At 40.8% G+C, this 27,168-nt stretch overlaps 1 protein-coding gene and 1 long non-coding RNA gene across 4 annotated transcripts in view; one reads left to right on the top strand and one right to left on the bottom strand.

Annotated features, from left to right (window-relative positions):
• Positions 1 to 680, bottom strand: part of LOC122484814 — a 222,102-nt gene extending 221,422 nt beyond the window's left edge. For all 3 annotated transcript variants that reach the window (XR_006297723.1, XR_006297720.1, XR_006297722.1), the window contains exon 1: positions 511 to 680. This is a non-coding gene — a long non-coding RNA (uncharacterized LOC122484814). The remainder of the gene's footprint in view (positions 1 to 510) is intronic.
• Positions 669 to 26,916, top strand: ARGLU1 (arginine and glutamate rich 1). Its single transcript, XM_043582790.1, has 4 exons — positions 669 to 1,274; positions 9,485 to 9,710; positions 12,007 to 12,090; positions 26,098 to 26,916. Exons 1-4 carry the CDS (start codon positions 928 to 930, stop codon positions 26,260 to 26,262), a joined length of 822 nt encoding a protein of 273 aa, XP_043438725.1. The 5' UTR covers positions 669 to 927; the 3' UTR covers positions 26,263 to 26,916.
• The last annotated feature ends 252 nt before the right edge of the window (positions 26,917 to 27,168 follow it).

Genomic DNA, 27,168 nt, shown 5'->3' with positions numbered 1-27,168 from the left:
TCTTGTAACTTGTTAATGTTTATTCTTAAGTACTTTTTGTTGTTGTTGCCACCGTGGGTCTTACCCGTGATGTGCAAGGGCTTCGCACCACACACACACACACACACCTGCTCTGCCACCTGCTAGCTGTGCCGTCTGGGCAGCTAAGGTCTTTACCTGATGGACCTCAGCGTCCCCACCCCCAAAATGAGAATGGACCACCAGTTCACAAAACGCAAAGCACACGGAGCCCCCCCCCCCCGTATCAAGCACTGGCTTCCACGCATCAAAGCCCACGTCATCTCCCGTAAGCCTCACAACCACTTGGTGAAGTGTGGGTACATTCACTGTACAAACGAGGAAGCTAAGCTCAGAGAAGCAAGGCATCTGCTCAGAGTCACTCTGATACAATGTAGGGCTGCCTGACAAAACCAGCTCCTAGAAAATAATGCAATCAGTGGTTTCTGCTGAGGCACGACTTCATGCTCACCAAAACGCGACAGGTTCATTCTTATGGCATTGGCCTCTTACCGGAAAGCAGAAGGGCACTAAAGCGAGCTGGGTGACGACGGCTCCCTAGAGCGTCGGGCCGGCGCGGGGCAGGCGGAAGGAGCCGAGTGAGCTCGGAAGCGCTCGCTACGCCTTCGGCAACAATCGTCAGGGGGCGGGGCTCGCGCAGCGGCGCGTTCCGCGCGGGGCATTGTGGGAAGGGCGGCCGGTGCAGCCGCGGCTGCCATCTTAGCAACTCCTGGCGTTGCGGCCTGGTCGTCGGAGGCGGCCTTCGTGGCGGCCGTTCACCTCAGAGAGCGGTATAAAGTCAGCTGGCCGACGGCCTTCCTTCCTCCGGCCTCGATAGGACGGCCAGCCCGCGTCCAGAGGCGGAAGCGAGGGCAGTGGGACGCGTGCGGGGCCCCAGGCCAGCGGTTAGTCACAGCGTCGCCCGGAAGGATGGGCCGGTCTCGGAGCCGGAGCTCGTCCCGCTCCAAACACACCAAGAGCAGCAAACACAACAAGAAGCGGAGCCGGTCGCGGTCGCGGTCTCGGGACAAGGAGCGCGTGCGGAAGCGCTCCAAGTCCCGGGAGAGTAAACGGAACCGGCGGCGGGAGTCGCGGTCCCGCTCGCGCTCCACCAACACGGCCGTGTCCCGGCGCGAGCGGGACCGGGAGCGCGCCTCGTCCCCGCCCGACCGCATCGACATCTTCGGGCGCACGGTGAGCAAGCGCAGCAGCCTGGACGAGAAGCAGAAGCGAGAGGAAGAGGAGAAGAAAGCGGAGTTCGAGCGGCAGCGAAAAATGTGAGCGGCCACGGGGGGAGGGGCGGGGAGCCTGGCGGGTGGGGGCCGGCGGGGCTGGGTGGGCCGAGTGGGGGCGTGAGGGGGGCGGGGGGAGGGCGTGGGTCGGGGGGTCGCAGGAACCTGTCCGAGAGGCTGCAGCCCGCGCGAGTGGAGAGCCTGGGGCCGGACGGACCCACGAGTTGGCTGGGCTGGGAAATACCGGGGCTTGCGCAGGAAGGGCTTGGAGCAGAGAAAGCGATTTTGGCGCGAGAGCGGAGCGGAGTGCCGGAAGTAGGGGGTGGAGTTCAGAGTGGGGTAGAGGCGCTGCCTCGGCCAGTGAGGGCGTGGGATAAGGGAGCCCGTAGAAGGGATGGAGAGCGTTTGGGGCCCGCTGGTGGGGAGGGGTGGGGGAGCCGGAAAGAATTAACCCTTGGGATGCAAATTGCAGCTGGCCAGAGCATTCTAGTACCGGGGCTTCGATTTGACAGGGCTTCTCGGGGAATGAGACCCTGTTGGTGGTCCCAACAGTACAGCCAAAGATGCATTTTATGTTAGTGAGTTCCTTTTGTTAAAGATGTCGCGGTTGCTTTTCTTTTTTTTTTCGAGCCTGTTCGGGTTTTGTTTGTTTGTTATTTTTGGAGCTGCAAAAATAAAGTGCACAAACCTTGAGCCTGCAGTACTATGAATTTTGATACTTGAATTCACCTGCATAACCATCATCCCTATCAAAAGTTGCTCCGTCCTTATACTTCTCATTTATATGGCTTTATATTCCTCTGTAGAAAAAGTAGGTGCAATCCTGCGTTTTGTTTTCCCTTGTGGTAGAGGACACTTGAATATTTGCTTTTATTTTTGCATTGCTCACGTATGGTACTTAATGTAGGGAAAATCAGGATCACAGTGAGGTCCCCAACTTGAAATACTGTTGGGGTAAAAGTATCTCTGAGAGTCACCTCTCAAGTATCTTTAGATCCAAGAGTAGGTACAAATAGTTCCAAATTGATCATCTTTTGTTTTTAAAATGTAGGGTTTGGGTTTGGTTTTGGTTTAAGACCATAGTACCCTGATGCTCTAGGTATTCATTTCTCAAAGCCAGTTGGAAAGGTAGTGTTAGATGTGAACTGTCTGTGTTTAACTGGCCATCTTCCTCAGCCCGTCGGTGTTTAGAAAGTGCACACGAGGTAGGAGAATTACCTGAATTTTCTGAGACAGATATATGCACTGATTGTTTAGGGGCTTTAAATTTTTCTGCAGTTGGCTTTGCGTTATGTAGATTTTTCCAGCAGAGCGTATTTCTAAGGAGCAAAGTTTTTAAGATTTACGGGACTGGGGCACTGACTAATATTACAGAGGAAGCAGTACCTGGAGAGCTATTTGCTGTGTGTCTTTATTTTTCCTTTATGTAGAGCTGTCGGTGATACATATATTAACATCAATACATACAAGTAATTGTTTTGCAACAAACCTTGATTATATAGAATCCGGGTTTTTCTGGTATATAACAAGATCCTTAACTGTAAAAATGAATTCTCAAATAAATGTCAACAGATGAACATTTTATTTTTTTATTTATTTATTTTTTCAACGTTTATTTATTTTTGGGACAGAGAGAGACAGAGCATGAACGGGGGAGAGGCAGAGAGAGAGGGAGACACAGAATCGGAAACAGGCTCCAGGCTCTGAGCCATCAGCCCAGAGCCCGACGCGGGGCTCAAACTCACGGACCGCGAGATCGTGACCTGGCTGAAGTCGGACGCTTAACCGACTGCGCCACCCAGGCGCCCCGAACATTTTAAAAATTAAGTCATGTCTCAGATAATTTTCCCACGTGAAAACAGGTGTCCAAAGAGAAGTTATTTGCCATTCTCTAAAAAGCTATGACTTGTAGGAAAAATAAAAGGGAACTTGGTATGCAGAGAATAATTAGAGGTGTTTAGCAAGCTGCACATGAATAGCAGGGACAGAAACCAGGGATTAAAAGAGAAAATAGGAGAGCTATATAGTTCCAAGTTGGCAGAAGCAGCAGATTACTATCAGCATTTATGAAGGGAAGAGGGGCAAAGCGAGCAGCCACCTGTACACTGAATTCTGTGTGCCATGCAGTAGGTACTCCTCAGTACGGTGTAATGTCTTAGATAGAACACAAAGGAAACCATGGAAAGACCTAGGTTTTAGAGCCTTGGAAATGGGCCTAAGTAGTTGTGTGTCTACAGGTCTCATTCAGCTAATACGCTTCGAGCAATTAATAAGTGCCAGGCACTGTGCTAGGTGCTGCTGAGATAAAGATAATTGACCCCTCTCCAAGAAGCTTAAAGACTGCTAAGTGGGTATGTAATAATAGTGTGGTAAATTCAGTGATAGTGATGTGACTTTAAGAAGGAAGCATCTCAGATGGGTAAACACCTTCATCCTCCTAAGGAATGGGTGGTAGATAGAAATGAGATTGTCCGGCAAGGCATAGGAAGGTACATGTGGACCAAAACAGAGTCCCTTCAGCCCTTGCCAGAGTAAAGGGAGGGAGGGGGGCTGAATGGCTTACAAGTGAGGTAAAACATGGGAAGTTCTATAAGTACTAACATCATGGAGTCTCTTTAGTCAGGGGAGGTAAACAGAGGCTGAGAATCTTATAAAGGAGTCATGTTAAGGAACTTGGATTTCATCCTAGAAACAGGAAATGTTTTGAGGAGGTAAATGGGATGAGCTCTTTTTTTCTCTCCCTCCCCACCCCCCCCAAAACAGCACTGAACGCTGTGTAGGATAGATAACTAGTTACAGTAAGACCACACAGGAGTAGTGAGGGGGCGGTTGTTGGAATGGGAAAGGACAGATTTAGGAAACAGTGCAAATAAAACTGGATTGGAGCATAAGGGAAATAAAGCATTAATATTGGTTCTCGTGTTTATATTGTAGCTATTGCATGTCGGACACCAAATGTTTAAGGAACTATTTGTGTGGCAGACGGTGGTTAAAACGGCAGAAACCTGATAGATAGCAGACAGGGAACGTCGAGGGGAGTTTCAACTGGCACTTCCACTGTAGGCACTTTAACACTTGGGTATAGTGAGTTTATGCGAGTTTGATATGAGAGACTGAAGCCTTGAGGAGGAAACCTTGAGAGTAGATAGAACGACCCAGGTAGCGTGTGAAGGCAAAAAATCAGTTGGCTTACGGGACTGAGAGGACCTTAGGGAATGTTTGTTGGAAGAAACCAGTGCTTGCTGGAAGCAGAGAAGACAACAGAGAGCATAGTGTCCCTGTACCTGGAAAAGGGTCCGTGGGAGGGGAGAGACTGCAAAATTTGAATACTCTGTTGGGCTTAACTAATTTTGTGGTAATAATGGAAACCAGATTGCTTTGCTGTTTACAATTGTGAAGCCTTGAATAAATCACGTACCTGTAAGCTTGATTTCTTATTTGTGAAATGAAGGTACTGGTCTTCGTTAAGAAGATTAGAAATCGCACATTTATGAGGCGCCTGGGTGGCTCAGTCGTTAAGCGTCCGACTTCGGCTCAGGTCATGATCTCGCAGTTCATGGGTTTGAGCCCTGCATCCAGCTCTGTGCTGACAGCTCCGGGCCCGAAGCCTGCTTCGGAGTCTGTGTCTCCCTGTCTCTCTGCCTCTCCCCCGCTCGCTCACTCTCTCTCTCTCTCTCTCTCTCTCTCTCTCTCAAAAATGAAACATTAAAAAAAAAAATGGCACATTTAAAGTATCTAGACATACTTGGCATATAATGGGCCTCCGTACATAATGTAATATAATTTACGAAATGCAGCCAGATTGAGCCTGGTGAGTTTATGAAGTGCTCTTATGAGTTATATTAATATAGTAAAAGGTAGACCTTAGCATTAATTTTTTTTTCTCATTTCTGAATAGCTAGTTCACATGTTTCAAAATTGAATTCAGAAGTTCTACCTCTTCCCTGTGTCCCAACCATTTAGTGTGGTTCTCTCTCCTTATCATTTTCATATGTATTCTCTTGAAATGGCTTTGTGCATGTTGTATTCACTGTGCATGTTGAAAAAATAGGCAGTTGTAAAATAACTTGCAGCAAATCCGGGAAATGTTAATGCTATAATAATTTACTGTAGCCTGTTATAATCTAGGTTTCAATATGCTTAGTGTTCAATTGCATGACAGGTTGAGAGCCTTCTGAATTAAAGTATCTAAGCTGAACTGGGATCTATACGAGTGATCCTTAGAGTACTTGACGAGCTCATTGTTGAGAGTAGAGAACAGCTTTTATGAGCAAATTCAGTATGTGGAACTGTATTTCGGGGACACTTAGGGCTTTAAGACAAAGGATAAGGGCATAAGATCTAGCTGATGTTGATAAGAAATTTATAAATTTTTTAAATGATTTGGGTAAATATTATTGCATGCCTTTGCCTTTGTAGGGTACTATAGGGCTTAGATCATGAGCTTTGGAGTCTACCTAGGTTAGGAGTCCTCTCTTAGCAAAATGCAGTGACCTGGAGCCCAGCTAGTAAAGTATTCCTATGCCTTGGGAATCATCAGAGGTGTAACTGATGACATGGTGTATAAAGCTGTTGGCACAGTATTTGGTGCCTATTCAGTACTGAATTAATGCTGTTTGCTGTGATGTTATGAAGCACTTCCTAGAAGGAAACTCCTAGGGTTGAGTTCATACACGTTAAAATATTTCTGTATAATATTTTAAATAATATTGCCATTTGCCATGTTCAGAGTCATACTCTGGTTTAACAGTGCTGTATTGCTGGGTCCTTACTGTTTTAATAGTTACTGTTTTAAAGTTGGTGGTGACTGGAGTTTTTAAAATACCTGAAAGCATGGAGGCATGGAGAAAATGGGGACCTAGTGTTATACATACTACCATCGAAATCTTGAAGATTGTGATTCAGCCCTTTCAACATTGGCGCAAATTCTTGGCAAGGGAATACATTGAGCAGAGGAGCCCGAGGAAGAGATAAGAGCCACTAAAGAACATCAGGAAAGTGACAACTCCTATGGCAAAAGTTTTAAGGAGTAGGGCACCTGGGTGGCTCAGTCAGTTAAGCATCTGACTCTTGATTTCGGCCCAGGTCATGGTTCTTGGGTTCAGGCCCCACGATGGGCTTTGTTCTGGCAGCGCAGAGTTTGCTTGGGATTTGGGATTTGGGATTTTCTCTCTCCCTCTCCCCCTCTCCCCCTCTCCCCCTCTCCCTCTCCCTCTCCCTCTCCCTCTCCCTCTCCCTCTCCCTCTCCCTCTCCCTCTCTCTCTCTGCCCCTCACCTGCTCACACACCCATATTCTCTCTCTCCCTCTCTCTCTCTCTCTCTCTCTCTCAAATAAATAAAAACTTAAAGTTTTAAGGAGTGGATAGGCAGTGACATGAAATGTTTTTTATAAGATACTAATGAGCAAAAGTATTTGGTTTTTTTTCCCCAAGAAAGTTTCAGTGCCCCTGGTGAAAGTTAGCCTTCTACCTCTTTATCATTGATAATGATAATAAACTTGTCATCAGTAAAGATGAACTGCTTAATTCAATTGTACATGTGCCCATTGTTTTTCTGAATTCAATGTGGGGAGAGGGGAATTGAAGCGTCATTGAGAGTAACTTTTTCAGTGCTAGATCTGAAAAATCACTTAAAATTTTTTTTTCTGATTGTTGCTACTAAGAATAGCAGCAACAACAAAAAATTATATTGTTGATAATACTTGTAGGGGAACAGTTCTGCTGTGGTGCCCTGACCTTGCCTGTCTCCACGTGGAACACAGCAGCAAGGCTTAATTACAGTCACAGTGGTGTGTCCTGTGCTTCCTCCAGGAACAAAGGGAGATAAGCAGCCTTGTGAGAAACTCCACGAGGCCTTTTCTCATCCTCTCAGTTTCATTTGAGCTTGGGACTTTCCACTTGCCCTCCCCTCTGGGCTATAAAACCACTGAGCTGCCCTTAGAATTGACTCCTTAGCAGCAAAACAGCCCACTGCCTATGCCTGTATTGCATGTCACCTGTCCCCTCTGGTTTGGTGTCCATGAGTGGGACCAGAAACAGCTGACACTGTGCTGATCTGGCTTTTGCTGTAAGTAATAAACTGAATTTATTTAGGCTTATTTTCTCCGTACTAAATCCAGAAATGTGACCCCATTAGCCATTGTGCTATTGCTATTACTTACAGACTGCTTGAAAAAAACCCTGAATATGTATCAGGTCTCTTCCATCTTTCCAAAATTCCTAAGTTATTTGGCGACTTTTCTAGTGATGAGCTAACCTAAAGCCTTATTCCATTCTTCTCTCTGCTTTTTACTTTGGACTGTTTTAATTGAAATTGTTTTACGTTGTCCTTAGAGTTGAATTGCACCATTTTTGACATCTTAAAAGAGAACTTCTTCTTAGGCTCCTTTACATTTACTAGCAAAAGTTTGTTTGTGGTGAGTGGTGTATACTTTTAAAACTTTGCATTGTGTAAACTTTCCAACTTCTGCAAAAGTGGAAAGAATATTATGACTTTAATACACCCATCATCTAGGTTTGACAGTTATCAGGCTTATTTCAGCCTAATATTTTTCTCTTTGGATGAGGTAAAGAAACAAAATTTTTATATTTGAAATGTAGTTTAATTTCCACTAAAATCCCTGCCTGGTTTCCTTGAGGTATGTCTGGCAATTCATTTTAGTGTTGGGATAGATAACTATTCTCTTTTATTGAGCTGCTATAGGTAAAGGCTTATTGAAACTACCTTAAACTGTATTTTATTCGAAGTTATTGAATAGGAAAAGGAGCATTGTTTAGAGTATATGTTAGGCTTTTGTATATTTTTAAATAAAAATCAATAATTTAGTGTTGGGAGGAAATATTTAAGAAACAGGCAACAGAGTTTTCAGAATGGGATGCATATGTCTGGAACCTAGAATAAATAATTGTGCTTTTTTAAGTAGTTACTATCTCCTGGTCAGAAAAACATAAGAGGTTATAAATGCAGAAACTGAAATGAATCAGAATGTTAAAGATACATTGGTGTTAGTATGGTATCACTGTGAATAAGTAACAGGAGTTGAGAATAAAAGCACTTGAGTGGGAATTGAATTACCCCCCCACCCCCAAAATACAGTTTAGTTGAAGTGGATTGGGGTGTTTAAAGGTCACTTAGACACTATAAAGTCTTTACTAAACACGTAAATTGAATGACTGGCTCATACATATTTATGAGTCATCAAAAGATATAAAGGTTACAGGTTGTATTTAATTTTATGGGCTGTGAGAAAGTTGAAGCATTAATAATAATAAATTGGCCTCTTAGGATTTAGATATACTTCCAGAGCCTCTGAATTTATTATTAATTCAGTACAAATTATTGTCTCAATACAGTGAGCTACATATGTACAATGAAATTTTCCAGTAGCCCATATTGGATGTCATTGGTATAAAATGACCAATTTTATACTGGGATGTCTTTCCCAGTAGACCATATTGGATGTCATTGGTATAAAATGTACATGGTGTCCACTACAGTGCCTTGATAAATGTCAGTATTTTCAGTGCAGAATTTGATTTTGAGTAAATAAGTTGGTTTATAATATCTAGATGGGATTAAAATAATTTAAACCGTATCATGCGTCATTAAACTTTTTATTAGAATTGGCAATATATTTTCATCTACCCTCCCACATCTTGAAGAGCTTTTAATTAAAAATTAACCAAAGAAAGAAGGTACGCTGAAAGGTATTAGGTTCAGAACCTGAATTAAGTTGGTCTGTATTTTCAGAAAAAGCTTCATTGCCTTCACAGTCTGAATCTCTTTGAGTCTGTATTTCTTCTGATTTTGCTAGTGGGGGGCAGGGGATGAACTTAGTCTGAATTGCTTGCTACATAGTATTTTCTCCTGACTTCTCTTGAAGCTCAACCCTTAGACTGAGTGCATTGGCAAATGAGTAAATCCATGCACTTTGTCCTTTCGTTATAAAGTTGGTAACAAAAAGTAGACTTCTTGTTTCAGATTTCTTAACAGTTCTTAAATTAAAACTAATGAATTAAGCTCTTTGTTGAGTCATTTTGGATTTAGAAAGTGAAAGCTAACAAAAACATGATTTCATATTTGTTCGAGTTTCTGTATCCCTGAACATCTTGGTGTCTAGTATTTCCTTGAGTGTTGCACTCAGATGAATTATAAAATCATAGAATCAGGCTGAATGTTTTACAGACGTATAACTAGTTTTAATTCTTATGTTTACTTCTGTCATCTAAGTCACTTTTTTCTACTTTGTGTGCTAGTCGGCAGCAGGAAATAGAAGAAAAACTCATCGAGGAAGAAACAGCACGAAGAGTGGAAGAATTAGTGGCCAAAAGGGTAGAGGAAGAATTGGAGAAAAGGAAGGATGAAATTGAGCGAGAAGTTCTCCGAAGGGTGGAGGAAGCCAAGCGCATCATGGAAAAGCAGTTGCTCGAAGAACTCGAGCGACAGAGACAAGCTGAGCTTGCAGCACAAAAAGCCAGAGAGGTAACGCTCGGTCGTTTGGAAAGTAGAGACAGTCCATGGCAAAACTTTCAGTGTTGGGTGTGCCTCCTGCTCAGTTCAGAAAGAGATGGAATACAGACTAATTCCTTTCTCATCTAAACTTAACATTGCTGCGAAAGTTAATTTTTTAGCCTGTTCAGAAGTGCTGACTGACATCTAAAAGTTACTTTCATAAAACGTATTCAAGGATACTTTTTGATTTAACGGAACTGGCTTACATATTTGAGAAGTGTTTGAAACTTTTGCCATGGCTGCAGGACTTACATTCTTTTTTGGGAGGGTGGCGGGAGACAGGGAGTGGTAAAGGGAAAAGGGTAAAAATCCACCTGTGGTTACGTATTCTTCTTTTCTGTTTATCATTCTTACTGCCTAGACTGTGAGAGGCTTTTTGCCTTCAGTCAGATTACAAAGAGCAGGGCCTAACATTGAGTGACAGCACCTGCTTTTGATAAATAGGTTTTCTTGCTCTTCTTTTTTTCCTTCTTTTATCCCTCACCCCCTCCCCCAAATCCTGCTTCAACACAATGGACTAATTCTGGCATTCTGATCATAAGGCCCTCCCTCCATTTTCCTAATGTGTTTCAAAGAATCTTTTTAGGAAAAATGTCCAGAGTATTCATCCACTTTTTTTAGTATCTACTAACAACTCCTTTTTTTCTCTAGAGAGTTATGAAGGAACAGGTTGTCCTTGTCTGGAGTCAAGCTAAACACATGATTTGTTTTATCAGCAGCTGGAGCAGAAGTTGAAAATGTCTTTCTGTGAGACAGTAATTTGCTACTGAAGCTTTATGGCTTATTTGCACTGATTACTCCAGGTTCCTAAAACTTGTTGAAAGTCACTGAAACACTCAAGGCAAATTACTTTACAGTGCTGAGTGTCCCTTGACATAGTTTGTGTAATGAATACGAATTCCATTGGTGCGTGCCATAGAAAATCCTGTGGTTCTATTTTCTCGAACTTAAATATTTGACTCAAAATATATGTCTCATATCATTGTTAATCTTGGCATTAGTATGGGCAAGTTGGCATCATACTAAATCTCTCTTGTTTTCCAGTAAGCTTAGCTTTTCAAGTGCATTCTCCCTTGTGCTGTCTTTAGATACACGTGTCTATATTTGGTAGCTATCACAGACTGTGCAATTGAATGTATGAAATTTTACTTATATCAGTGCTTTTAATAATGGAGATAATTTTGGAGTAATGGTGCTGTCTTGTAGCGAGTTATTAATCATAGGAAGATTTTTTTCTCTTCATTTGCTTTTTGTTTCGTATTAACAATTTTTTTTTACACGGACACAACCCTCTGACAGTCTTTCCAAATATTAAAATCATTTGAATATGTATGCTGTGATCTGAACACTGCCCAAACCATCAAGCAATCTTCATATAGTTTGCATTATAAAATCTCATTAAATTCTCCAATAAAAAATAAATTACAGAATTTTATTTCCGGACCATGCACCCCCTGGATTCCTGAATTTCAGTTCAGACTGTAGATGACAAGATAAGCTGCCTTTAGAAATTGTCAACATCTGAATGTTAAGTCCATTTTCCCCATGGAAGAAGCCCTTAGTTCCATGAAGTATGGATTACCATTTGTATTTTTCACTAACAGTAAATGTATTTTTCTTATTAATTGTTTGCCTTAGGAATGATGAATTACATTTTTTGTTCCTTCTTACCATAAACATCTGCATTCCTCAGCTCAGCCTTCCTTGTATGTTGTTTCTTTATAAATGGTTGAGCTGCTGATGCAGGTATTGCCAAGCTAACAGTACAAATCATTTTAAAGAGGAAGCTGGCGCGTATGGCAGCCGAGGAGCACACTCTGCAGGACACTGGACAAGACAGTAAATATTCAACTTTTAATGCTGATTAAAGGAGTATAGGTAAAGAATACGTAGGTATACATAATTGGTGAGACAAATATTCACTTTATTTATATTTTATATATTATTTTTTTAATTTGGTAAATACTATCCAGTTTTGTAGTTGTCCTTGTTGATTTGTGTGATATTAAAGTATTAGTAATAATTGCCAGGAAACTATCATTAGGGAGGGTTTAGTCGGTTGCTGTTTGGACTGGGAGGGATGATTTAAATTTAGTGCTAGAAACAAATTTTAGTGGCTGCACAGTTTATCATTTGTCAGACAGAAGGTAGCTATAAAGCTGCCCTCTAAGTCAGCTCAAAAAAGTTCAGAGGAAGATTAGTAAATATTTATCAGTAAAAATAAACATTTTGTTTTTCTAACATCTTAACATGTCCTCCCCTTTAGGAGGAAGAACGTGCAAAACGTGAGGAGCTAGAGCGAATACTGGAAGAGAATAACCGAAAAATTGCAGAAGCACAAGCCAAACTGGTATGTATGAAAAGCATTTTTTATTTGCTTTGCTGCTTCAGATTTTGTGGGATGATTTTGTGCTTTATCATGGACACATTTTTTTAGTCTTCGGGGCTGTTTGCAGGGATTTGAGGCAAGAGCAGGAATGGTTCATGAGATTTTAGCTAGTGTCTTCCAGAGGAATCCATCTGGGGGCAGTCCAGAGATTCTAGTAACTCTGGAGAACATTCTGAAATTTGCATGTAAAACAGGGCTCCTGGGAGAATTGTACTATCCCCAGTCCCAGAGTTTTTCTCTCTTCACCTCATTTACATTTTTCTGCTTGGATAGTAAAAACAAAAGCTTGGAAGTATTTAAACTCAAACGCAGCATTTCACTTCACATGAGTGACCTTGTTCCCACCCAGTTACTGGGTATAGTATGTAGGGAGTCTGTATTTGATAGTGTGCCGGACTCATAAGCTATTTTTCCTATTCCAAGTTTGTAATCCAGCAAGGAATACAGAGACTTAAGTAATTATGACATACGGATCTAAACGGGGGTGAGGAACAATTTGGAAATATTAGTGAAGAAGCCAGTGTAAGAACATTGAGGTCATCTTTTGAAAATAGAAAAATACTAATCTGTGATTGTTTCTGCTTTTCCTTCCGATTCTTTTTTTTTTTCTTTTAGTACAAAAATCCAGAGGTTTTTTGTTTGTTATGTTTCTTTATTTTTAGCACAGACTGGCACTTAAAGTAGAATAAAGAAGTAGGATAAAGTTTTGGGTGGCCTAGGGATTTCCATTAAAAATGTATATTCTGAAGCAGTCTCAGTATGAGGAAGAAAACAGAATGAAATGACTGTGGATACAAAAAAATCCAGGAAACAAAAGGAAGAGACAGGCATTAAAGGAAAAACTTTCTTTGCCTCATGAAAGTGGCATATAGGAATTCTACTTTGAAGTAAGAATCTAAATCAGGTGGAAGGGAAGTTACTTAGGATGAACGGAGAATGAGTGCTAGTTCGTGCCCAGGAATGGAGACATGACCCAGGAGGGACTCTTGCTTCTAGACATCTTAGAAAAGTTTTGTTTACTTAGAAATGTGTTGAGAAGACATTTGCTGCGAAGTCATACTGTCACATGAAGGATAAAAGCAAGTTGTAAGCTCTCGTTAAGTGGTTTAGGAAAAACAAATTTTGTGACTGTTTATAAAGGGACAAAAAGATCTGAGTTGGTCTAAGTAATTAATTGACAGTGGATCCCAATGAGAGTAGGGGTGAAGGAGGATCAATAAGTAATGTGTCCCGTAATTGATAAGAATGTAAAAAGTTAAAACTATGGTCCAGTTGGTTCTAAGGCATAATCTTTTAAGAGGTGGTATGCCCCAGATAAAAGCCAGTACTGGAAATATCAGTAACTTAATGCAACTTAAGTAAGTAACTAAGCAACTTAATGAGGATGACACCAGGATTCTTCATGCACATTGCCATCCTGGTTATTGTAAAGGTCATAGTGAAAGGGAGGGACTTAATCCTGCCTTTCCCAATGAAAAGGCCTTAAAATCTGTTAAGGTAGAGCAAGCACTATGAAAGTGAAATGGATGAGGAGTCATTCTGAGGTCTGTCCCTACCTGCTCATTAATGAGTACGTGATCGTGCTTTTTTAGTGATGCTAAGAAGAAAATCTCAGTTCAGGTAGGAAGAAGGAAGATGGAAAGTATGAACCTTCATTTGAGTCTTGAACGTTGAGCTTTTTTGAAAGGTAAATATAGTGTGGTTTGTAGGGCCTGGATGTTTCCAGAAGGGTGGAACAGTATAGCTGGTATTGAAAATGTTGTACCGGCATCACGAAGTGGGGGGAATCCCTCTTAGACCGTGGTAAGAAATTGGATAGCATGGTGACTTCAGTTTTGGGTGGCCTGGAATGCCGGATTATGACTCCTAGAACAAGAGTTCCTCTGCTTATGCCCTGCCAGGATCCCTTCTGATCCTGAGGTAGCTGTCTGGTGCCTAGGGAAACTTGGCGCTTTATATTTCTTTTGGCAGTTTTCTTTGTTTACCCACACACAAACCATAAAAACATAACTTCCGGTGTGTCCTTACTGGGAAAAGATCAGCAAGCTTATTCTAGAGCAGTGCTTCTCAAGTGGTGGTAATTGGCCAGTTTTTGTTTTTGTCTTTTAATCCTAATTTGTCTCAGACTATGTTTGCAAAATACAATTAAGATGAATTACTAGAAAAATGACATCAAGTGGCTATAAAAGCTTCTAAAACACTCCTGGTTTCTACATATCTTGTTATGGATCCATTATGGTTTGCAGACTATTGCTGATTCATGGATCATACCTAGACCAGCACTGTTCTGGAACATTGGGATTTGGCAGAATAGACTGTGCATTGCATGTTATCAGTACAACTTTCGTGAAAAGATATTTTGGAGAAAAAAAGAGTTTGCATTTGAGACTGTTTGGTAAGAATTTGCACATAACTCATTTGTTTCCTGTGCATGATAATGTTGGAAGCTCGAGAAATAATTGTCAGTGTTGGAGAAAATTTTTATTTGTTTCTGTTGGGCATCATCTATTGCAGGGAAACTAGCACATTCTTTGTGTAGGAAAAGACAGAATGTTACTGCATAAAGATGCCAGGAGCGTACGGAGACTTTCGTTCTTGTCCATTCCTCATCCTCTCAGTTTTCAGCAAGTTCTTTCATCTTTTCACACATTTATTGGGAGATACTACTGGAATATATATATATATATTTTTTTTTTAATTTTTTTTTCAACGTTTATTTATTTTTGGGACAGAGAGAGACAGAGCATGAACGGGGGAGGGGCAGAGAGAGAGGGAGACACAGAATCGGAAACAGGCTCCAGGCTCTGAGCCATCAGCCCAGAGCCTGACGCGGGGCTCGAACTCACGGACCGCGAGATCGTGACCTGGCTGAAGTCGGACGCTTAACCGACTGCGCCACCCAGGCGCCCCTGGAATATATTTTTAAAAGAACAGATACTTGGGGAAATATGCCCATGTTGTAGATAGCACGGAACTTTTCCTGAGTGTGTCAGTAGTGCTGGTTTATCTTGTTAAAGCAACAGTTCTGTTTGTTTTTATGACCTAATAAATATGCTAGAAATGTGGACCGGTTCATGCTATAGCAAGAAGAATGGGATGCATTCTTAGCTTCTAGAAGGCAAGGGGAGAAGAGGGAGCAGCCAATCCATAATCCATATTGAGAATTTGTTAGGTGTAAAAAGCAATTGATAAGATGATGTTAAGTTCTCTTAAAGTATTTAATGTACTTATTGTGGAGACAAGGACAATTCCAAGAAAAGTTAATAATATGAAAATACTAAGTAGTGCAATGGGTGATGTGTGATAATTGACATCATTGCCCAGGTCTCTAGGGAGACCTGGGAACCTTCCTGGAAGAGATCGTGTGAGCTGGGCCTCCGTGGATAGTTAGAAATTGCACTTACGATGGGGACAGGAGTGTGAGGAAATGAAGCAGGGAAAAGGCCTTTTGGGGCCTTAGAATAAAGGCAAGAGTGTGTAGGTGCTCTTGGGATAGTGGGATGGGCCGGAGCAGTGAACCAGCTTTTTGTGTAGTCAAGAAGGTGGTGAGGTAAGTGATGGTAGATGAGGTTCGAAAGCAGATTAAAGGAGGGTGGGGAGAGAAGGTTCCCCAAAGGGTATTTCTTAAACATTGTAATCTTGAAAGAATAATACAAGGATTTCTTAGAAGTCAGTAAAGAAGACCAACTCCCTAATAGAAAAAGAAAAGAGACTTAAAAGAGAATTCACTCACACAAGTGGAATGGAAAAGTGCCTTCATAAATTCTTGACAATGTAGCAAAACAAAGGACTCCCCTCCCCCCTTTCTTTTCCTCTAATGCTAAATACCAGTAGAAAAAGACTTTTTTTCCCTCATTAGCACCAACTGTTGGCAAGGATAAGGTATAAAGGGACCTTTTTATGTGGTGATTTGGGGAGTTTAAATGGCTGTGACCATTTTAGAAAATAACAGTGAATCAGTAAATATCAGGAGCCTTTAATTCTGTGTCTAAGAATTTTATTTTGAGAAAAGTGACTCAGATACAAGTAAACTAATAAAGAAAAAAAACTTTTCCCTTTATTATTTAGAATAGTGAAAATTTCACAAGTTTTATGTCACTTATATAGTTGGTTTTTCTTTAGTCAAAGTATTTGTTAATCCAGGGGAAGTAGCTAAATGCAGAACTTACGTGTACATTATGATCCTGCTAATTTGAAAAGTATATTTGCACGGTTTAGTAGATGGGAAAAAAATGCTAAGAATCGTTATCTGTAATTGGTACACTTACATGTAACTTTATACTTTTCTCTAGTTTCTATATTTTCTACAACTAACATACATCACTTTCATGATCACATAAAAATAATTAGTAGAGAAAGTAAATTTAAACCACACTTTGACTAACTTTTAAGTAGGTCCTTATGACAAAAGTTCAAAGATTGATCACAGTAATGACTGTAATAAGGAATGTATTAGCTTAGCCCCATGGGTTCTCTCATGTAGAATTCATGTTAGGTACTCTAGACCAGTAGTTTTTGCTCACATCCGTTCCAAATTGTTTGTCAAGATATTTGATTTTATCTGTCCAAAAGGAGGCAAAAGCATATTAACCAACAGACATGCTTGATGAATAAAATCAAGGAAGAATTGACACGTGTCTTGGCTTGCCTGGACTTGGCTTTTTGGCAGATTGGTATCTAGTTCTGCCTGACTATTGGCAGTGCACCACTGTCTTCAGATATTTGAAAGGGTATTGTTAGTACAATGGAGATTTTTAATGTTTTTTAAAAATGTTAAAAATAGTACTAAAAAAAATTTTTTTTACTCCTCTTCACAAGTTTTTTCGTGATGTGCCTGGGAAAAGCCCAGATATTCTGAAATGTGTATGAATCCTACTTATTTAGAAAGGGAAATATACTAAGAAAAGCGATAGATGTTGCTGTGGAATTCAGTGTCCCTGCAGGAGGCTAGAGCAGTAGGAAAAACATGACCCTCAGACTATCCGTGGGTGAATGAAAGTGGTAGTCAAATGTTATCTGGTTAATTTCTGAGTAAATACTGAAACTATAATAAGAGTCAGACGGACAGTTTCTAATAAAATTATAAACATGCTGATAAAAAGGAAAAATTGATTTTAACTGGGAAACATTGTTTGGAATTTTTAAAATATATGCAAATCATAAGTTTGAGATCTACAGTGTATTTCCTCTCTTTAATATTAAAAACAGTTTCTTTGTGGTGCTTGGGTGGCTCAGTTGGTTGAGTGTCTGACTCTTGATTTCGGCTCTGGTCATGATCCCAGGGTGGTGGGATTGAGCCCTGCTTCTGGCTGCATGCTGACTATGGAGCCTGCTTGGAATTCTCTCTCTGCCCCTCCCCTTTGCACGTGCACTTACTCGATCTCTTTCTCTCTCTCTCTCAAATTAACAAAGAAAAAAATAGTTTTTCCTTACCCACTTGCCAAATAAGGAGATTTACCATGTTCATCATGCTTAACGCTTTGTACTTCTCTCTTTTGAGAAATGAAAAAATTGTACCATGTTTGGAAGTTGATTATATGTGAAATGTGTTCCACATACTTAAAGTAAACCAGAGCTCGCTTTGCAATTAAGAGGTATCTCTGGAAAATACCTCCCTGCGCTCCTCCCCCCTCCCCCCCCCCCACCACATACACAAAGCTATTTGTGTATTCTGTGTCCTGATCTCCTGTTACTTTAGTAACACTAGTTACCTTGTGTGGTCCCAAAAAAAGAGTCTTTGTGGATATGATTAAGTTAAAAATCTTGGGGAGTTTATCCACTATGCCCTAAAAGCCATTCCACATAACCATTGTAAGAGGAAGGCAGAGGGGGCTTTTACCACAGTACACACGGGAGAAGCTGAAGACAGAGCAGAGAGAGCTTTGAAGATTCTGGCCTTGAAGATTGGAGTGATGTGGTCAGGAGACAGGGAATCCTGGCAGCCACCAGGAGCTGGAAGAAGCAAGGAATAGACTCTCAATCTAGAGCCTCCTAACAGAGCGGGCCTTGCTGGCACTTTGATTTTGGACCGGTGATACTGATTTCGAACTTCTGGCCTCCAGAATAGTTTTATGTTGTCTGGACCTACCCAGTTGATTACTAAAAATATGGAAGTAGTTTTGGAGTTGGACAGTTAAAGTTTGGAAGAATTCTGAGGCACATGATAGAAAATGCCTGGACGGCCTTAAAAAAGACCGTTAGTAGAAATAGGGACTTTAAAGGTGCTTCTGGTTAAAGCTCAGAAGCAGAGGAAGAGGATGTTACTTTAAACTAGAGGGAAGGAGGTCCTCCCTGTATAGTGGTAGGAAACCTGGTAGTGTCCTACAATTGTGTGGAAGGTGAAACTTCTCCGTGTTGAACTGGCATATTTAACTAAGGTATTTCTAAGTGAAGTGTTGAAGGTACAGTCTGGTTTCTTCCCCTGGCTGTTGATAGTAAAGTTCAAGAACAGATAGAGGAAAGAACAGATAAGTAAAATAGAATGAGCAGTTGATGTTTGGAGAAAATTTCAGCCCATCTAGATTACAAAAGATGCTATAAAGTCAGGAGGCTTCCTGTTAAAAAACTGCAAACAAAGCCAAGGCTGTGGCTGGACAACCATTTGCTAGGGCTGAAGAGATTATGCCTGTGACTCCTAAGTTCCTTCAGGCACTTTAGTAGCAGACACCAGGAGTAAATGAGATTATCCAGGAAAGATCTGTTGGGGAGCATCTTGTCCAGTGGCCTGCCAGATTTGGGAGACCCCCAGGGTTTGTGAGGATGCTGTGTCAGCAGAAACACTGCCAACTTGGACCGAAAAGGACATGGAGAGGACACCGTGATGAAGGGCTCGCAGACTCCCAGCAGACTCCACTCGTATAGGAGAAGGTGACTTGAGGACAGTACAGAGAGAAATTTGGAGATTGGAGCAGTGCGTAGACAAGCCAAGAAACCCTGGCAGCCTTGAAGAGGCCAGGAACAGATTCCCTCCGAGAGCCTACAGAAGGAAGGTGGCCCTGTCCACACCTTTAGTTCCAGTGACACTGACTTTGGACTCCTTTGCTCCCAGAGTAAATTTCTGTTCTCTTAAGCTATCCAGTTTGTGGTAATTTGTTACAGTGGTTACAGGAAACTAATACAAATGGAAAAGGAATGGGGCATTTATAGTAAGTAGAGTGAGCACATCTAAGTTGAGAGAGCACAGGACCGAGTGATATATTCAGTTAATTGTGATGTATTTACACGTTTTAAGAGAGACAGGGACGGCATGGCGCCAAATGTAAATGTCAATTAAATATTTTAATTTGTAACGAAGTGATGGGGAGTTAATGGAAGAATGTTTAGTCAGGGAGAGGCTTGTTTTCAACTGATACGGTAAAAAGCTCATTTAAGAGTGTGTTAGTGTATTTTGGGCAACAGTATTTGGAAAATGTTCTGGATATTACTGAATTGGCCTTATATAGTGTGAGTGAAGGACAGAAAGTCAACCAGAAACCCACTGAAAGCCTGTCAGAAGATGGGGCTGGAATTGGTAAGGTGGCAGGAGAAACTGTAAAGAGAGTAAACCTGGTTGAGCGATAAAAGTGCCCGGAGGGAGGAAGAGGAGAAAGAAGAGGAGAAAATGTGGTGTGGGAACCAGAGAAGATCTCATGCTGACAGCCAGGTATCAGCAGGCACTTGAGAAAACCTCCACAAAAGGGAATGAGTGACCAAGGCAGACAGAAGCACTGACTTGAAAGAAAAGAGAACTTAGGGTATGGAAGATTAAAAGAACCACATCTGGATGAGTTCACGTTAGGACACAAATACTAAAATCCTGAAGGTACGAGATTGGTGTTTGGGCAGTATTCTTAGAGTGGTCTCTGCTGAGCCCTGGAGGACACTGATTTTTGTGTCGAGTATCCCGTACCAGTCTCGGCTATCAGTTCCCTCTTGAAGCAGTTGTGTCCACTTTTAAGTAATACGGGATCTTGGGAGATGTTCTGTAATGTTGACGCTCCAAAAATATATTTAAGATTATAAAGGTGTAGCAACTGAGGAATTGCAAAGGAAAGGGGCTAGAAGGAGTGATACGAATTCTTTTTATATGGTAGCTAACAGTATGCTATAGCATACACTGTAAACATTAGGTAACAGAATAACCAAATTGCCATTGGGGGGGGGGGATTACTTTTTTAAAAAAATCCTGGTATGTTATTTTTTTTAACCTTGTACGTTAATAATTTCAGAAAACTTTACTGATCCGTAATTTGTTAAGGGTCAGAATTAATTACTTCAAATTTCTTTCTAATATTTTTTTTACGCATTGTTTATTTAAAGTGGGATAAACATTACACTTGTTACAGGGGGGAAGATGAGTCAAGGAATTAAAGTTACAAATGGCAGAGTTTAACAGGATGTGTGTCTGGGAAGTTTAAAATGCAGAAATCCACATTTCTGAGTGGTGGCATGATTTCCTAATTGTAATATTTTTTCATTCTTGCCTGTCATTCCCGTAATCACTGCTGATAACAAGTAATTCTCTCTTTGTATTTTTAAGATGTCGTAAAATTTCATATGTATTTTTAGTAGATTTCAGCATCCTTATTTGCTGAAAAACTGCTGCTAGGGATCACCCCAATGTACAGTTAGAGACCGTGTAGGTGGGGGATGCTTAGAAAGGTGCAGTTGTAATAAGGACACTGGGACCTCTGGGTAGAAGAGGGGGGAACAAAAGGTACTGGAAGGGGTAAATAGACTCTTCTAGAATGGTATACTTTGCTTTTATGTATTTTATCTCACCCGCCACTCTTGCCAGTGAGGTACAGGGTTGAAAGCCACCTTTGTGAGGGTCCTGGACTTAATGGCTAAGAAGGCCCACCCTCTTTTCATGGCTCTAGTATGGTGGATGTTGGCTTTCTCTTGGGCCTCCATGACGTCCATGTGTAATCCTTGTAGGAGAGCTTGGTATTGTTTTTCTGTATGAATACACGTACATCTCCCCGCCCCCCTGGAATAGTTCTTTCTTTTGCATGCATTTGAAACAACAGAAGGGTGGAGGAGTAGTGGATATTCCAGGGGCATTGGGAAGGAAATGGCATATCAGATTGTAGAGGGGGCTAGGGTTTAGAATACCTAGCAAATAAGGTGTAGGGTCAAACCTCACAGATGGATGGGGTAGGAAACCAGTTTTTCATCATTTGAGAACCACTATATTAAAATTGATGGTTTTGGGTTTTGCTCGACTAGTTTTTTTGGTTTTGTTTTTTTTTTTTTTGGTTTTTTTTGTTTTGTTTGGTTTGGTTTTGCTCTGGTGTAATTGAATAACATTTATGCTTAGTTTAAAGCTATAGTGGAACAAAGTATAAACATTTGAATGTAAAGACAGGATATTCACCTGCTCACTTCATTTTTAAAAGTCATTTCATTATCAGGTATTTCCAGTAGGCACTATATGCTCAGCACTAAGGGAGAACCAGAGAGACTGCAGCCCCTCTTCTGCACACATGCACTTCTGTCTCCTGTATTTGTAAACCTGGATGACACTGAAACTTTCTTTACCCAGTCTAATTTCATTGGTGCCTGGGTGGTGGCACAGTCTTGGATTTTGGTTCAGGTCATGATCTCGTGGCTCATGAGTTCGAGCCCTGGGTAGGGCTCTGTGCTCACGGCTCGGAGCCTGGAGCCTGCTTCAGATTCTGTGTCTCCCTCTCTCTCTGCCCCTCCCCGACTTGTGCTCTGTCTCTCTTTTTCTCAAGAATAAATTAACATTAAAAAATAAAGTCAATTGCAGTGCAGAATCAGTATTTCCTGTTAATGAAGGAAACTAGTTTAAAAATCTTGTTCATTTTAATTTAGGTATGTGATCACATCATTCAGATTTATTTTTTAGAAAAATAAATGGTTCTGTCTCTTTTTTTCCCCATCCACCTACTTTTCATTCCCATCTCCAAAATAATATATTCAATTATGGTTTTTGTCTATTTTTCCAGAGTTTAAAATGCATATTTTGGCAGATACAAACACATGTATTTTTATTCTCCCCTTTTTGCAGAGAAATAGCATACTATACATAACTATTTGGGACTTTGCTGTTCTTACTTAACAGTATAACTTGGGGGGTTTTCCATTTCAGTATGTAGGGATTCCTATTTTTGTGTTTTTTTTGTTAACCACACAGTATTTTTTTTGAGAGTGCGCATGTGCTCTCGTGAGTGGGGGAAGGACAGAGGGAGAGAGAATCTTAAGCAGGCTCCCACCCCAGCTCGGAGCCTGGGCTTGATCTCATGACTGTCAGATCATGACCTGAGACAAAATCAGGAATTTGACACTTAGCCGACTGAGCCACCCAGGTGCCCCTGCACAGTGTCTGTTACATAGATTTTGCATAATTTAATAGTCCCATATTTGGGAATTTTGGATTTCTCCAGTCTTGAGCAAGCTATGTTGCATTAAAAAACCTTGTTCAATTTAGCATGTTTGCAAGTGTTATTTATAGGATATTCCAGAAAATTAATCTTCTGGGTAAAAGTATTATGAAGATAAAATTTTGGTAAGTAGTGCCATAGTACTCTTCATAAGCTAGTATTTTGTATTTCACTTTTGAATTTGTCAATATGATACAGTGAAAAATAGTGTGTAATTTTAATTAGATTTCTCTTAAGGGTGAAGCTGTGATGTTCAGACTCTTCGCTCTTTAAGGATCTAATCTGCTTCGTTGAGGGCTGAGTTAGAACCATAGGCAGCAGTGAATCTGGGTGTTTATATTGGTAAGGGTTTCCCAAGCACATGGACACAAAGTAAGATTCTTTACTGTTCTTTGATTGAATTGTACTTGCCAGGCTCTTACCCCAAATGTGTGATGATTTGTTAAAATTGGGCAAAGTAATTGGCATATGAATTTATTACTGAGGATGAACAGAAGTAGGTAATTCTTTTCTCTTGTATTCATCAGTGAAAGTCTAAGCACGAAAGTGGAGATTTGAGATGGATGTACAGGTGGGACTTCAGTAGGAGGAGAGAATGGCAGGAGTATAGGAGAAGCGGAGGCAAGATAGAAAGCAAGCATAATTTTGAGATACTAGCAGACACACAGTTGGAGCCAGATTATAGAACGTCTTAAATAGTGTGCTAATTGGGGAAGTTAGGCCATATTCCACACCTGGTGGAGATCACTTGGGAGCATGAGAGAACAGAAAGATGTTCCCAAAACTGGCAGTGTTCTGTAGGGTGGATGGTGGATGAAGGGCAAAAAAGACTGGGAATGAGGAAACCATTTCAGGTCTCTAAGAAGATGTGGGGCCCTGTGCTGGTGTGGTGGCAGTTGAAATGGAGGACAGGCTCTAGATGAGAGAACGTAATGGAAAAGAATATAAGGGGAGGATTAACAAACTGGTTGGCTATTTGCTTGTGTCGGGGAAGACAGGATAAAACTACAGAATATGGGTTGCAATAGAGAAGGTAGTAGAGAGGGCTGATTTATTTTAGGGTTAGTTTTGAGGATTCTAAATCTTAGACATGTTGAAGAGCTCTCTCTCTGTCCTGTAGTGTGCTGTAGCTTAAGAAACGGAGCTTAGGGAAAAGGTCTGAAAGAGAGATCTATTTCACCTCTCCATTGGATTTTCCATCTTGCCTACTGACCCAATTCCCACTTTTTAATTTATTTTTTATTTTTTTAATGTTTGTTTATTTTAGAGAGAGAGTGCAAACGGGGGAGGGGCAGAGAGGGAGGGAGGCACAGAATCTGAAGCAGGCTCCAGGCTCCGAGCTGTGAGCACAGAGCCCGACACGGGGCTTGAATCCACAAACTGTGAGATCGTGACCTGAGCTGAAGTCAGACGCTTAACTGACTGAGCCACCCAGGTGCCCCCAAATTCCCACCTTTTAATTCTGATCTTCCTCCCATTTGCCCTTCACTTGATTTCAGTGGATTTGTCCCACCATCTATCTTCTGCCTTTTAGTCTACACCCATACCATCTTAAAGTAAAACAAACCTCTTTGTGTTACTTATGTATTTAAATGTCAGGATTTTTTTGTTTTTTGTTTTTTTAAACATTCTATGCTGCATACCAGAGTCCATCATCTTTCCGGTCTTCTGCTGAAAAGCCTGTAATTCAGTCACATTGAATGTTACTATTTCAGAATAAAAAAAACCTATCAGTGGAGACAAACAGAACTGATCAGGGTGGAGAGCCTTAAATATTTTGTTTTAAAAAAAAATGTTCAGTTGGAGACAGAGGGAGAGAGTGTGCACATGCATGGGGCAGAGAGGGAGAGAATCCCAAGCAGGCCCCATGCTGTCAGTGCGGAGCCCTGTCTCAGGAACCAGGAGATCTTGACCTGAGCCAAAATCAAGAGTCGAAACACTTAACTGAGCCACAGATACCTGGAGCCTTAATGTATGTTTTGAACCACTGTATTTTGTATGAAAGAATATGTGGGAAGAGAAAAAAATTTTAAAAGATTTCAAGTGAACAGAAGAATAAGGAAGTCATTGAGAATGGAGTTTCTGACCATCTAGAAAATAATTTTAGTAGAATAATGGAGATAGAAGTAGTGACTTTAAGACTTGACTTTGGAAATAGGAAAGCATTCACAGGATGCAGTGAGTGTTTTAGGATGAAGATCAAATAGGAAAGAAGGGACCACAGTGATCACTGAGATTTAAAAACTCAAAGGGTTAGAGCAGGTTTTCTCAACCTTGGCCACTTTAACATTTGGGAGTGGATAATTGCTGTGGGGGGCTGACCTGTGCGTAGTAGGATGTTTACCGGCATGCCTGTCCTCTACCCACTAAATGCCAGGAGCCACTCTCCCATTCGTGACCACCGGAGTCACCAGCACACATGGCCTAATGTCCCTTGTGCTGGAGGGGTAGACTTGCACCTGGGGGATGGGGGGAGTAAGGAAGTAGACCTGAAGGAGAGAGACCATGAGGAGGGAGAATTGGAATGGCTGGAATTTTTTGGTAAAGAGGGGAAACGTATAGACAACACAGGAAGGGAGTTGGTTACTTAAGACTGAAGGAGTTGAAGTCACCACAAAAGTTCATTATTCCAGTGTCCATTTGAAACCGAAAAGCGTGTTATAATCAGCGGGTGAAAAGGGTATTTAATTTTTTCACTCCAGAGAAAGGGGTCTTTAGTATTTCTTGATTGCATATTGACAATATAATGTAGCCCCAGTAGAGGGTTTTTTTTTTTTCCCTGTAACTTTTTTTTTTTGAGCTTATTTCTTTTGAGAGAGAGAATTCCAAGCAGGCTCCGCACTGTCAGCACAGAGCCTAACTCGACGTCTAAACTCAAACTGCAAGATGATGACCTGAGCTGAAACCAAGAGTGGGATGCTTAACCAACTGAGTCACCCAGGCACCCCTCCTATAACTTGTTTTTTAAGTTTATTTATTTATTTATTTTTTGAGAGAGAGCAAGCATGCAAACAGGGGAGAGGCAGGAGTGGGGGAATCCCAAGCAAGCTCTGAGCTTTCAGCCAAGAACTCAACTACCATGAGATTATGACCTGAGCTGAAATCAAGAGACAGATGCCTAACTGACTAAGCCACCCAGGTGTCCCTCGTGTAACTTTTTTATATGTCTTTCTAATTACAAATCTAGTTCTAGTAATTGGTAGAGAACTTAACCGTTTGAAGAAATCGGTGCCTTTGTTCATAATTGACAATCTTAATCTGATTCACTGAAGATGTGGATAAAAACAGGTACTAGGACAAAATCTATACTGGTTTCGAGATACGATTTTTAGAAATTTCCATTTTCAAAATGTGCAAGTGCTTTTCTACAATTTTTAAATGTATTTTTCATAAAAAGAAAGAATAGGCAGAATTAATAAGGAGTTATTTTCTAATTCCACTATAATTTTTCCTTTATCACTTTGTGTGTGAGTTTTATTAAGCATACTGTAGTACGTATGTTTCTGTGTCACCTGATTTCCCAATATTACTAATGGAAGACCTGAAATTCTTGGAAGTTTTAATGTTTACTTTTAACTTTCAGGCTGAGGAACAGTTGAGAATTGTTGAAGAACAAAGAAAGATTCATGAGGAAAGGATGAAACTAGAACAAGAGCGACAACGTCAACAAAAAGAAGAACAAAAAATTATCCTGGGCAAAGGGAAGTCCAGGCCCAAACTGTCCTTCTCACTAAAAACACAGGATTAAATTGCAAACTCTGAACTTTTTACAAAGAAAAATGGAAAAACTTTGTATGGTAGCTTCATGTTGAAGTGGTTTTTGTTTTGTTTTGTTTTTGTTTTTTGTTTTTTTTTTAATTTGGAAAATCTGGAAAAGTTAGCTTGTTCTAATAGGGGCTCTGCTCTGCATTCCTTTTCCCCCCTTAACTTCCATTAAGTCAAATCCTTATCAGATCATTGCTGTCTTCTAAAGAGGGATCTATTTTTCATCTGTTTGGATTCTGTAGTATGGTCTGAAGGAGAGCAGATCACTTGGTAAACTGGATGGTCTGATAAGGTTTTTACTGACCCATTGACTTCAGAGTTCTACTCTGTCTATTACGTCATAATGCTGGTTTTGCTGACTTTTTGTTTTTTTATATATTTATAAAAAAAGAAAAAGTTGGTAATTGCATTGGAAGCTCCCAGGGTGTTACTGGACCTGTGTGGTGTATTGTTAAACCAGTGTCCTTGATGCTCCTGATACAGGTAAGGAAACAGTTGGTCAGCTCTGGCACAAACTATATATACAGTTCAGTATTGTCTCTGTTCAGTTTGTTTTTATTTCATTGACAAAATCAAACCAGCATTCCCCATTGTGTAAATAAATGATTTTGCTGAATAAAGTAAAGTCTTAAATTCATATGTTGAAGCAATTTTTTTTAAAGTTCTGTTAAGTCTTAAAGAGGGTGGTTTACTTTTTGATGGTCAACAATTTAGGAATCCTAGAACCATGCTATATTTCCTCATACTTTTAAAATAGGATTTATATGTACATTAAATATCCTCACGTATTAGTATTTAATGGCTATTTTTACAAATACCTAACTTATGCTGCTACGGCAATTAAGACGTCAGTATTACCTTTAAGAAAGAGTAAGCACCCAGAAAAAGA

Source organism: Prionailurus bengalensis, chromosome A1, assembly GCF_016509475.1.
Source record: "Prionailurus bengalensis isolate Pbe53 chromosome A1, Fcat_Pben_1.1_paternal_pri, whole genome shotgun sequence".
In the NCBI taxonomy this organism is placed as follows: domain Eukaryota; kingdom Metazoa; phylum Chordata; class Mammalia; order Carnivora; family Felidae; genus Prionailurus; species Prionailurus bengalensis.
Note: the sequence above shows the minus strand (reverse complement) of the source record. Positions and strands in the feature narration are given on the sequence as shown.